General features: G+C 39.7%; 1 protein-coding gene across 2 annotated transcripts in view; it reads left to right on the top strand.

Moving 5' to 3' along the window:
- Window positions 1-9,269: 9,269 nt before the first annotated feature.
- The window catches only part of RTN1 (reticulon 1), a gene marked incomplete at both ends in the record, with an annotated part of 234,498 nt that continues 230,461 nt past the window's right edge, over window positions 9,270-13,306 (top strand). For both annotated transcript variants that reach the window (XM_079700820.1, XM_079700819.1), the window contains one exon: window positions 9,270-9,510. In XM_079700820.1, coding sequence (XP_079556946.1) covers window positions 9,270-9,510 — 241 coding nt within the window. The remainder of the gene's footprint in view (window positions 9,511-13,306) is intronic.

Raw genomic sequence — 13,306 nt, 5'->3', positions numbered from 1 at the left:
CATCTGCTGCAATGAGAGCCTTCAAGGCTCCAGGGAAGCGGTCAGGATCCAAGGAAAGCAGGAGCAGACCAGAAAGCGACGTTGTGGTGGCTCCATATGAAATGGTTTAATACATAGGCAAAGACAAAAAGAGGGGATGGGTACTTGCTTCTTTTGGAGCGATAGGTATGGCAGGCGAGGAGAATCAGGTGCTGATTCCATCTTAATCCATTGACTTCATCAATTATTTCCTGTCCTTGAATCTACAGTTTTCCCCTCTCCACTGTATCCTCCCCCTTAGCTTATATGTTTTCCTGTCCTTTTCTAAAAGCCCACACTTTCCTTTAATCCCTTTACTTCTTTAAGCAAGTATCACCTTTCTTCCCTGTCCCTCCTAGTGGCCAAATTCAGTGGCCAAATTCAATGGCCAATTCAGTCATCATCATCATCAGGCTGTCTGTGGGATTAAACATTGTTGAAGGTGCTCACACTTGAAACTCCTCCCTTGGGTGTGCTCCCCACATCTCTGTGGATATTCTTTCTTCTTCTTTGAATTCAATAAATATGTATTTCTTAAGGATGTGCTCTTGGCTGGCTTCTCAGATCTCAATATACTGTCTCCCCTGGCAGACTCATCCAACCTTATGACTTGGATTATTCTCTCTACCTAGGTGACTCCTAATCTCAATCACCAGCTTTGACCTTGACCTCCTTTTCATATTCTAGGAGCCAGCTAGATACCTTCACCTAAGTGTCTTATCTGCACATTAAATTCTGCATGGCCAAACATTAACGAGTTATTCTACAACCAGCTTCTCTTCCTGTGTTTTTAAGTTTCCATTAATGACATTTATAAATTATCTGTCCCCCAAATTCTTTGGATCAATTTTTACTCTTCCTACATTCAGTCAGGTACCAAATTCAGTTGATTGAAATATTTCTAATATTTGTCCCTCCATTTATATTATTATTTCCTCTTTCTTAGTGCCCTTCATCAAAACAACTTTAATAGCCTGCTAGCCGGCCTCCCTATCATTAGTTTTCTTCCCCTAAAATCCATTTTAATTGCTGCTGTCTTTTCCTGAATGACCTCTATTTATGTCTCTTTAAAACTCTTATTTTAAAAACAAATCCAAACACCCTAACCTGGCTTTCTAAGTCCTTCACAATCTGATCCCAACCAATTTTTCTATTTTTATTTCCCACTTTACCTACCTTTTGCTCTAGAAAAATGTACTTAGTCACTCTTCTCTGTAAGTGCCCTATAATTGCTCTCTTCCATGCCCTTGCTGTTCCTTAGATCAGAATGATCTCTATTCATCAGCTCCTCATATACAGATCCTACAACTTCCAAAGCCTCTCTCAAATAGCTCTCATAAAGCTTTTCTTGATATCTCCAGATGGCAGTAATTTGCCATAACACTTTATCTGAGCCTTTTTCCTAGTGCTTATCAACTTCTACTTTGGATTTTGATTATTCACAGACACATTTTATTATCTCCATGGTTTGATTATAAACATCTTGAAAAGCTGATTCATCTTTGTATTCCCAAAGTGTCTGGTACAAATATTTGAACAAAGTTTATAAGACTCACCAAATATTTGATGTGCTTTTACATTTCCCAGTGTCCTTTGCATTAGACTTGGGGCTTATGACCCGTTCTGACCAATATTCTATAAGAAGTGATATGTGAAACTTTCAGTATGAGGCATTTTGGAACAGGTGAGAATTCTACACTCTTTCTTCCCTTTTCCCCTTCTATGATGATCTACAAGGCTGTGTGTCCCAAATGGTCTAATGGCAAGTTGATGGACCATTATAAACATTTTCACAATTGTAGAGATAATTTCTGCTACACTATTACAATCTGCAAGGATTGTTGGACATGTCCATAATTTGCTGAAATATATTCATCCCTGGGGAAGTTAAGCATCTTCCTCTGACTCCTAAGGCCTGCAGTTGCAATCCTGCATGCTGTCCTACTTGGGCAGTGTGAAGTGCTGGCTCTTCTCTTTTTCTTACCAAAATCTAAGCTCAGCTTAGTAAAGTTATCTGATAATCCACTATAAGATATTAATACTGAGTTACCTTATGGGGGGATGCTACCATTTACAGCAGTACTGACCTTCCAAAATTATAAAGTCAAAATGTTGAATTTCCAACACCATTGACAAGCTAGAGTAGGAGCAACATTTGGTACTAAGATCTTTTTAAAGTCTCCAAAATAAAGTTGCACAGGAAGCCATGATTCTGTTGAAGAATAACATTATTCCATAGTATCATCTAGATGTTTCTGCAGAACAATTGTTTCTCTACATAAGGTGGTCGACCTATTGCTTTTAAAACAGGAAGCTAACCCCTCGAGTGATGTTCTATGATGCTAAGCCTGTTTCAAAGAGACAGAGCCCAATGTTCTCTATTTTGCTTATTTATTCAAGTGAAATAAGTATTTCTCTTTACTGACTATGTGTAGGTATCCTGCACCATCTTCATGTTAAGGACTTCTGTTTGGAACCTTCTACTATCATCAGGACCTTCACTTAGGTTATTTTCCCGGTTATGATAGGCTTATCTTGATTTATCACAGCTTTACACCTGTAACCAAATAGGGATCAGTGAGATAAATGACCAACGACGGGACAGTTCATAAGGCATACAAGCCACAGAGTTTGTGTGGTCCTATCTACTCTGTGACACCAGTGGTCAAACTTATATTATGGTGTATATGGAATTATAAATACAGCCTGGCTCTGAGCCCTTTTACCTCAGTATTCCCCTTAATTCCCTTGGCACTCTCACATAAACTTAAGCTTCTGCCAAGTTCTGTTTTAGGTCCCCACTTATAGTGGATTTCCTGCTTAGTCCCTACATTTGATGAAAAGGCATCTTGATGGATAAAGAGCTGCAAGAAAGAAAAGAAAGAAAACATTTTCTCCTCAGACCAGGCTAACCCCAAAGAAGCCCCCGGGACCTAGGATTTTCTAACATATTTTTCTGGCCCAAAGATGAAGGTATGTCATCTGACAAGACTACAGACTCTTGGAAGATGGTATGACCCTCTTCACCAAGAGAGGTTGGGATCATATTAATAAGGCCAGAACCCCTTAAATTGGAACTAACCCCATAAAGTATGAGTCAACGACTAATCTGGGGTTGCAGTGATTACAGTCTAAAGTTAGAAGAAAACTGGTTTTTGGCTAATGCTCATACTGAGCTGTCCAGGGTTCTGACTTTGGCATGGGACATTCCAACCCTTGGGCTTGATGCTGGTGATTTTGCTTTAAATTCTGAGTACTTTGGATGTAGTTTGTGATCACTAATCTTGACTACCTCTGTAGTTTATCTTGAGCTCTATTGATCTAGGCTATTGTTAATGACATACTGTGTACAAACTGTAAAATTGATTATACTGTGTCAGGACTTTTAAGTTGGAGAGCATGAGGTATAGAATCAGAAGACTTAGACTTTAATAACAGCTGCATTAGCCATGTGATTTTGAAGAAGTCTCTGAAGATTTTTCAGAACCTTGGTTTTCTCATCATCCTTGAAAATAAAATGTGAAAAATATCTGTAACATAAATGACAAAAATATAATACAAAGAGCGTTTTAAAATATATGAGAAAAAAAAACTTGGAAAAGTAAACATGGGACACAAAAGGCAATTTACAAAATAAGAAAGACAAATTGCCCACAAGATACGTAAAAATTAACTCAAAATGGATCAAACACCAAATTTTAAGACCTGGAACTATAAAACTCTTAGAAAAAAACATAGCTGTAAATCTTTTGACCTTGGATTAGGCAATTGTTTCTTAGATATGACACCAAAATCACAAGTGACAAAAGATAAAATAGATGAATTGAACTTCATAAAAATTAAACAATTTTTTCCTGCAAAGGACATCAAGAAAGTAAAAAGACAATCCACAGAATGAAAGAAAAATATTTGCAAATCATATATCTGATAAAGGACTTGTATCCAGAATATTTAAAGAAATTTTACAACTCAATATTAAAAGAAAAATAACCCAATTTAAAAATGGGTACAGGATCTGAATAGACATTTCTCCAAAGAAGATATACAAATGGCCAATAAGCACATGAAAAAAATGCTGAAACCATTACCTATCAGGGAAATGCAAATCACAACCACAATGTGATTCTACTTCACACCCTCTAGGATGGCTGTAATGAAAAGACAGATAATAACAAGTATCGGCAAGGATGTGGAGAAGTTGAAGTCCTCATAAACTGCTGATGAGATTTTTAAATGGGCCAGTTGATTTGGAAAGCAGTATGACAGTTCCTCAAGTAATTAAACACAGAGTTCCCATATGATCCAGCAGTTCTAATGCTAGGTATATACCCAAGATAAAAGAAAACTTACCCCCCAAAACTTATACACAAATATTTATAGCTGCATCATTTATAATAATCAAAAAGTGGAAACAACCTAAATGTCTATCAACTGATGAATGGATGAACAAATTGTGTTATATCTATACAATGGAGTATTATTCATCAATAAAAAGAAATGGAATACTGATACATGCTATCATGCAGATGGACATTGAAAATCTTATGCTAAGGGAAAGGAGCCAGTCACAAAAGGGCACATATGGTATGATTCCATTCATATGAAGTATCCACAACAGGCAAATTTATGGAGTCAGAAAATATATTAGTGATTGCCAAGGACTGGATATGAGGTGGTAGGGATGGAGAGTGACTGCTAACATGTATGAGGTTTCTTTTTGGAGTGATGAAAATGTTTTAAAATTGATTGTGGTGATGATTGCACAACCATGTGAAGATAGTTAAAATCATAGAATTATATACTTTAAACTGTACTATATGCAAATTATATCTCAATAAAGCTGTTATTTTAAAAAAGAAATACAAATTATCAAGAAGCACATGAAAAAACTCCAGATTCATTGGTCATCAAATAAATAAAAAATTAATAATTACAGTGAGTTACCATTTTTCTTATCAAATTTTGGAAATTAAAGTCATGTATATGTGCATGTATTAAATGAGATCTGTTTGTAAATTTCAAAGAACCTATTCAGAGAAAATTTACCTTTATCATGTGTATATTTCAGTTTTCTTGTCAAGCTCAGAATTTTTAAAAGAGGCTTTGTGAGTCCAAAGCATGGAGAATTCAAGTTTCAGATCTCCTAATTCATGTTTTTGCCCAAATAAATTTTAAAAGGTCTTTGTAGTTTTACTCAGATGTGCAAATTAAATAAGAAAAACGAAACTGGGTTCAATGAAAAGTGATCAACTCTCTTCTTTCCACCCCTACTGGAGTGGGAAGCATCTATGTTTTATGCATTAGAAGCATCTATGTTTTATCCCCTTGGATGGCAGATTAAGTAACAGCAGCCACTCCCTATGGACAGAAGGAGCCTGGTGTGTTCCAAATGTGCTGTGCGACATTTGTGAATGATGTAGTGGTCTCCTGGAGAAAACACAGCTGTCTCGGGCACCAGCCTGTAGCCTCTATAAATTAGTTTCAATATAAACATTCTTTCACTGCAGTAGGAATTGGAGAACTCTTCCTGATCAAATTCAAGAGCTTCTACATATTGTGGAAGGGTGAAAACCATGTTGCAAAATGAGCTGGATGCTCCATAGACAAATTAAGTCCTGAACCAACCCTGCACATAATGATTTCAGAGAAATCTGAGGCTCCAGTGTGAGTCTCATCTTGAGTCAAACACTTATCTTACTAAGTCGATGGGAGTGTTTCCACAGTTGCAGTCTCTCTTAAAAAGGTTCAAAAGTAGAGCCTTGGCTTGGATGCTAAAAGTTCTTAAATAAACCAGAGAAGGCAAATACTTGGCATGTGCTGCCACACCCCCTTCACTTGCCTGAATGTAGCTATTGCTTACCTTTCTAGACGCTCTTTTTTACTGACTCTGAATGTGATCTAAGACTCTTTCTCAACACAGTGCCCCAAGCATTCATTACTAATCTATCAATGAGCTCTATTTGCCATTCCTGTTATAGGAATGGCAAGTTGAAATATGTATACATGCCTATGTGTGTTTTACACAACTACTTAGAAGAACCTTTGAAGTATATTTATCTTTATGTAAGGTTTGCCTTTCAGAATATAGAAACTACTAGTAGAAACAGATCAATAGCCACTCAATATCATTCCTTATCTAATTTGCTTTGAATGCCTGAAATGGTTACTGTTGACTCTCTGTTCTTTACAAATAGAAATACGCAGGCAGAGTGCTAACCATTATAAGCCATTTTCTGGAAGTAATTTGACATGTGCAATTAAATCTTAATAACATGCGTTACCTATGTCAACTCATTTAGTGCTCCCCCAAATCCTTTGCAGAGGTGCTATTAAAATATCCAGATTACAAATGAGGAAACTTAGGCACAGAACGATTAAATAACTTTCATATTGAGGCTGGAAAGGACTTCATCTTGGTTAAAGTGTTACTTGTGGTACTCTTTCTCCATGTCCCCACACTTCTTTCCCCATGATATAAGCTTTGATCTAAGTTAAGAAGCTAGTGTTAAATAAATGCTCCTTACCAGATTCCTTCTTTTGAAAAAGTGAACAAAACTTGTCTTCTAAAAAACAATAGCTTAAGACAAAACCTGACAGTTCTTTTGTCTCAACTATCCTTGCTATGACTCCTTTAAAAGTGCCAACCCCATTTTTCTTTGTCACAAAAGTATTTTAGAATAACTCATAACTTAGAGCAACTCTGCAAGCCCTGGAATCCCATTGTTAACTGTGTGTTATGCCCATACATCTTCCTATTAGTCAAGCTTTGTCAGTTCACAGGGGTGCAAATGTGAAATAAATGATAGTGATAGACATTGGTAATTTCAAACCGTAGCATAAAGTTGAAAATTCCTTCACCCAAATAGATAATTATTTGTCCACATCCAGTAGTAGAGCCTAATGAATAAAGATAGTTGTGAAAATTGCTAAAACTAAACAGTGTGAACACCTCTTTTCAGCAGAGAAAAATAGAATAATTTATCAAAGTGGAATTTCAATTAAATGGGAAATAGAAATGAAAATTTTCAATCAAAATGGAAAATTTCAATTTTCTCTAACAAGTAAAATCTAAATATACTTTAACTGGCTATTTCTTTCACACATTCTCAATTAGAGTATCGATCAGTATCTGATGAACCATGAAAAAGAATTGGAACCATATCCCAAAACTCCTTATCATTTTAGGTGGAAGGAAGTCGTGAGGCTTGCATAGTTACTCCAGTTTTTTAAAATGATGACTTTCATCAGTGTTTCTCAGAGAAACAAAATAACATTCTCCATATAATTCTGTATGTAATTCCCTTACCATAACAATTCTCAAATATTCAGTACCCATCGATAAGCACTTAGTGTTATATCATTAGTTTTCTATATTCTTGGCATGTTGTCAATAATGAAACTGTGAGAAGTTTCCATCTGGTATTTCTGATATTCTAAACAATGGATGTTAAAAAACTCAGAAATGCCCCTGATTATATGAAAGGATTAAGCTTAATGGAAAGAGAGCACTGTAATAGCTTTTCACCTTAAAGATTTCTTAAACAGGCTCATTTTTCCCATGGAAAGATTTTGAAAACCATGATGGTTCAGGGTAACCAATAATTGTTAATGTCAAAGGGGGTAACTTAAAAAAATAGCTTTATTCAGGTATAATTGACATACACTAAATTGCACATATTTACAGTATGTGATCTGATGAATTTTGACATATGTATACCCCTGTGAAGCTATCACCACAATCAAGCCAATGAAAATGTCCATCATAATTTTTGACGATATCAATAATGTAAAATTTTGGTGATCATCATATCCCCCGGGGTATCTGGCCCTAGTAGGCCATATTTCTTGTCTATTGAGTGAACATATTTTCTCTAATTTATTGTCACTGAACAGAACAAAAGGTCGGGCAGAATTCAGGCTTTTAACTTTCAGCATTTTTGAGGAGCAGTTGGCCTTTGAATATATAAATTGAAATCCTCAGCATGTCTATGGTGGCTTAGCAATCCCACAAAGCCTCACAGTAGCTTGCCTGATGCCCCACCTTCTCTAGAGAAGGAGCAGTGGATGGGCTTATTCCTCCACCCTGTGTGTCGGACTGTGCGTTATTTTTTTCCCAACCACATCATTTCATAGACAATTTAGGAACCAATAAAGCACAAGTCTCGTTTGAAAAGATGTATCTAAATATAGGAATAATACATTATAAGCCAAGTCACTTCCCTCCTCTGAATTTCTGTTTATCTGTCAAATATCTTCCATCTTATCCGAGAGAGCTGTAAAGGAAAATGGGTGGGTGGGGAAGCAGCAGCAAGCTTTCTGGAATGTCCAACTTCTCAAATAAAATAGACTGCACAGACAGCTTATAATTTGTATGGCTTTGGCTCAGGGTTTCTGAAAGGAAATATAAGTTGTTTTTGTCCTGCCTATTGCTGTCTTATTCGCCCTCAGTGCTGGTAGGAATGAAGTCTGGTAAGCTTTTTTCGGAGGATCTCCTGATAGCTCTTTCCTGTACTCCACTATTTTAGGTTCTGTTTTGGAAACAGTTTATGGATGCAGCATTTAACCTCGGGGTTGCAGATTCCCTCGTCTCCATCTGTCAACAACCATCTTCATCCCTCCCCGCGAAGACCAGTCCCCTCCACAGATGATACTGGTCACCCTCAGAACTGTGGCCTTGAGGGCTCCAGCTTCCTTTCTTTGCTTCGGGTCCCAGGACACCAGTCCAGGTTTAACTTTACGAGTTGGGAGGGCAGCTTGCCTAATCAGTCACTCTTCAGCTGGGGGCTGTTTCTACCTGCTCATCCTCTCTGATTCTCCCCCACATGAGAGGAAGATTCAAGTGGATGTGGCACATCCCCTAATCTAGGCCTGCAGACCGGTGGCTGACATGTGCAAAGGAAGACTCGGACCAAGCAGGCCTTTTTCACCTGCGTAATGACAGGCTTGGGAGTAGCGAAGCAGCAGCGGCGGCGGCGCCGGCAATAGGAGGAGGAGCGCAGGCAGCGGCCGGGGCGGGGCGGGGCCGGGAGGAAGTGGAGGGGGAGGAGGAGGAGCTGAAACGCGGAAAGCGGCAGGCGGCAGCTCGGCCGGAGTTGCAGCAGCTGCGGCGGCGGCGGCGCTGACACCGCAACCTCCCCAAGCCCTGAGTCCCGGCGGGGGCAGCAGGAGGGAGCGCCTGCCCGCCCGCCCGCCCAGTCACTGCACCTCGGCCCCGCCAAGCAGCCGTCGCTGCGCCCGGGGAACTGCCAGCTATGGCCGCGCCGCCAGATCCCAAAGAAGAGCTGCTGTCGCTGGCCAGTCCCGGGTCCCAGTGGTTCTGGGACCGGGGCGAGGGGGAGGAAGAAGCGGTGACGCCGAAAGGGGCCAAGCCCGAGCCGCAGGCGGGGGAGCCCGGACCTGGGCTGGGCTCCGGTGCCCGAGAAGCTGCGCCGCGGGAACTGGGCTCGGGCCCCGCCCGGCCGCCGCCCGTTGCCATGGAAACTGCATCCACAGGTAAGGCGGGCGGGCGCCGCTGCCCCGCAAATGGCGTCGGGGACTCGGGTCCCCCACCCGGTCCCCTTCTCTGCAGCTCGCCTATGCACCTACCTAGAGCTCTCTATCTTGAGCAACAACCTTAACCCCCCTTCGCCACAGGCGACTGTAAATATTAGCGGACTGGTAGGGACAGAAATTTTATTTTTCCAAAGGCTCGGAAGAAAACAAAATACTACTGATCCTTTTATTTCATTATCATTATTTTTCCGGCTTTCAAAGTTGTTCTCAGAGGCACACCGCAGCATCCTGGCTGCCGCCGCGCCTGTGTACAAGTTTTTTCCTTCTTGGAAGGGGCTGGGGGCTGTAGGGCCCGCTTGGCCAGTTGGGATGATATTCTGAGGCGTGTTTGTGCGCCCGGCGCGCGCCAGCGACGGGGGACGCTGACAACAAAGCGACGGGCGGGCCTGCTGCCCCTAGACCCTGCTCGATCCAGGACAGAGATGTGACTTTAACTCTTCCTTCCCTCCAAGAATCGCCACACCCTACTCCTAGCCCCTTTCCCTTTACCTCCTCTATCTCCCCCTCCCCCCGCACACTAAACCGAAACGCCCAGGTGCGTCTAATTCCAGAGGGACAGCGTTGCCAGAAGGTTGGGAGTTGTGGCGGCTCCCGCCCAGAACCCTTGTTTCCCAGCTGCCCGGATGCTTCCATCTCCAAGGGAGCTGTGAAACTTGCAACCCTTTAGAGCGGCCGCTGGCTGAGGTGTTAGAGGGCTTGAGTGGCGGTGAGTGTTCAGGCACAGTTTACCATCAGTCTGAACCTGCCTGGTCCTTTGGAAATTGCCCTGGGTTCGCCCTCCTTTCGCCTGACTTCCCCTTCCGAACTGGAGCACGTTGGTGCTCAGCGGGGACCAGGGATCCTGAAGCATTCTGTCCGAAGGATGCCTGAGGCGAGCTTTGGGGAGGGGCTGCCGGCTTGGGTAGCTCTGTGTTTCCAGGGAGTGGGGTAGCGGGTGCTGTGTTGTGTTGTTCCCGGAGAAAGCTTTGCTGTGGTGGAATGAGAGTTGTGTAGTTTTGGAAATGTAGCTCTTGAAGGCGGGGTGCTGGGTGATTCTGCAGGAGGGGAAGGGGGGCGGGACTGGCATGCTTGTTCATGGCAGCTGATTTAGGGGAACCCCTTTCTTAAGCCATTGCCTCTCTTAAGGGTCGTGTGGAGTGTCTTAGGTAGTCCTTAGGTAGTCTTAAGTCTTCTCTAGTACAAACGATTTGAGCTGAGGAAAGGAGGTTTAGGGAATGTGTCGAATAAAGCATTATGAAGGGAAGAAAAAAAGTAAAGAAAGAGAAAAGAGAGAAAGGAAAAGGAAAGAAAGACTCAAAAGCAGAAAACCCCATTTGTCATATATTAGTTATTATGTGGAGGAGGGGAGGATTTAAGACTAAGAGAGATCTCAATTTCTTCATCTAAATGGAGAGAAAACAAAACTTTTTATAATTGCAAAAGAAGATGGCAGAAGCTAATAGACAAAGGAAGGTACACATTTCATTGGTTTACCGTTACCGTTCTTCGTTGAGAGTAGCTCATAGTACAGAACCTTTATCCACTGTCATCAAAGTAAATCATTTATAAACATTGCCCACCTCCCATTGGTGTCCCCAAGGTTAGGTGAACTAGGGAGAGGAAGCTAAGCGCCCCCTGTTCAGTAATATACTATCCACTAAAATAGTTGCTATATACAAAATGCCTAGAACAACTGTGACAAAGTAGGCATTTGAAATTTTTAATATTACTATAGAAATATTTTACTTTGTTGAATATATTAGGGGTTTCCTATCCTAGGCAACAAATACACTAATAAAATCGAACATGATGCTAACTTTGGATGGGAGGAGAATGAAGGGAGGCAGAAGGAGCACATAGTTTGCGTATTTATATAGAAATTTTTGTTTATTATTGCTACTTGAAGGAATTTCTCATATAGTTGTTGGTTGTTTAATGTTTTAAGTTTGTATGTTTCTTTTTAAGTAGACTGTATGGGCTGTTATAAGAGTCCCAGATGCCAGAAATGATATCTAAATAAATAACTAGATCTTAAAAAATTCAAATAAAATCTGGGCCAGCTTCCTTATCTGTTATTTGGCAGTTCTGTTGCAATAAGCAGAGTCAGCAGGTGCATCCTCAACTTAAATCAGGGACAAAATCCAGAGGAAGCCTATTAAGCACATGGCTTTCCTTTTTTTTTTTTTTTAAAAGAATGGTGCTCTTTGGGACTCAAATCAAACTAAGAAGCAACTTAGACTTTGAGTGTGATGCACTGTAAATAGCTTTTGTTTCTTTCTCAAATGGAATTCTAAAATTTAAGACAGATATTGATGTTTTAAAAACTTTTTTTCTGAAAAACACCACTAATCATGCTATCTGGACAGAAATTATGTTATTGATTTTTATACATTGATGGTAATTAAAGTTCCTAAAGAAATATTTCCAAAAATATTTCTCAGTGATGTCCTGGAATGAATATATGTTTAAAGATCATTAAAGTTGCACTATAAAACTCTGTCAGTACTGTATTCTCTACCCGTACTCCATCAGTACAGATACTCTCATTGCTTCTGTCCCTTTTGTGGGATGGAAATGTCCTTAACAAAAAGTAACACTTTTTTCTAAAGCTACAATTTTTCATGTCTAAAATTGATAATGGGCATATGATATGATGTTTGTTGCCAAGGGAACATTTAATGCACTATATGTAGGCTACAACATGTTAGATTGTTAATCATGAAACAGTGCCATCATCGAATAACTTTATACAAAGAATGTGAAGAGCAACATTTTTGTTTTTTCACGATCAGTTATTTTATTCCTGGAAACTATTCAAAAGGAGCATACAATAACACCAGGATAGAAGAATCACTCTTTGTTTAAAGGAAGAATTTAAAATAGAATATTTGAACAAAATGCAATGGTAAGAATTAACTCATTGGCCACTTTGGAAATTAACTCATTGACTGATTCATGCATGGAAGGCAAAATGAATAAGAGAGTGGAGAATGGTCTGGAGAAAGCAGCCCAGTGTGATGATTCGCTTTAGTGATATTGACTTATAGATAATTTGACTTAAATTTCTAGATGATTGCCAAGGGGGAGGGAAGTGAGAGAGGGAGAGAGAGGTATTTTTCAAATTTACCTGGACTACAGTGCTCATAAATTTATATTTTTCAAATGCTGAATGTGATACTCTATTGGAAAAAACTATTCTTAATCCATCATGATTTAAATACCTTTCAGAAATGTTTATATGTCCTGCATTTATTCTGTTTAATATAATAAATTGTACCATACACATTACCAATCATCTTCTAAAATCCATGTAGAGACTGGATTAGCTGTCTTTTCTTTTGGATACGCTTGATAGATGTGTACATTTTTAAAAATTTTTGAGTCATTCCCAGCAATCCTCTTCAGAAGGTGTAAATTTCAGTCTTCTGTTTTCTTTCACCTTTTAAGAAAGCTACAGTTCTATTGAAATGGGAAGGAACAGTACACTAGCTTTTACAATATTTTACAGGACCTATAAGAAAAATAAGAGTTTCTAATGCAATTTATTTCTCTGGACATAGGCTCTGAATATAATCAATGACATTTCTGGCAGTAACTACAGTACTTATCCTTTCATATTGGGAATTCAAATTAGGTTAAATTAAAATTTAGAAACACATACCCTAAAAATACATTGATAAATAAATTTTATCAGAGCTTTCAGCATAACATCCTTTTCATGAACTCACTGTTCCAGGAAACCCATCCTACTCATTGT

Source organism: Hyperoodon ampullatus (assembly GCF_949752795.1).
Source record: "Hyperoodon ampullatus genome assembly, chromosome: 3".
In the NCBI taxonomy this organism is placed as follows: domain Eukaryota; kingdom Metazoa; phylum Chordata; class Mammalia; order Artiodactyla; family Ziphiidae; genus Hyperoodon; species Hyperoodon ampullatus.
Note: the sequence above shows the minus strand (reverse complement) of the source record. Positions and strands in the feature narration are given on the sequence as shown.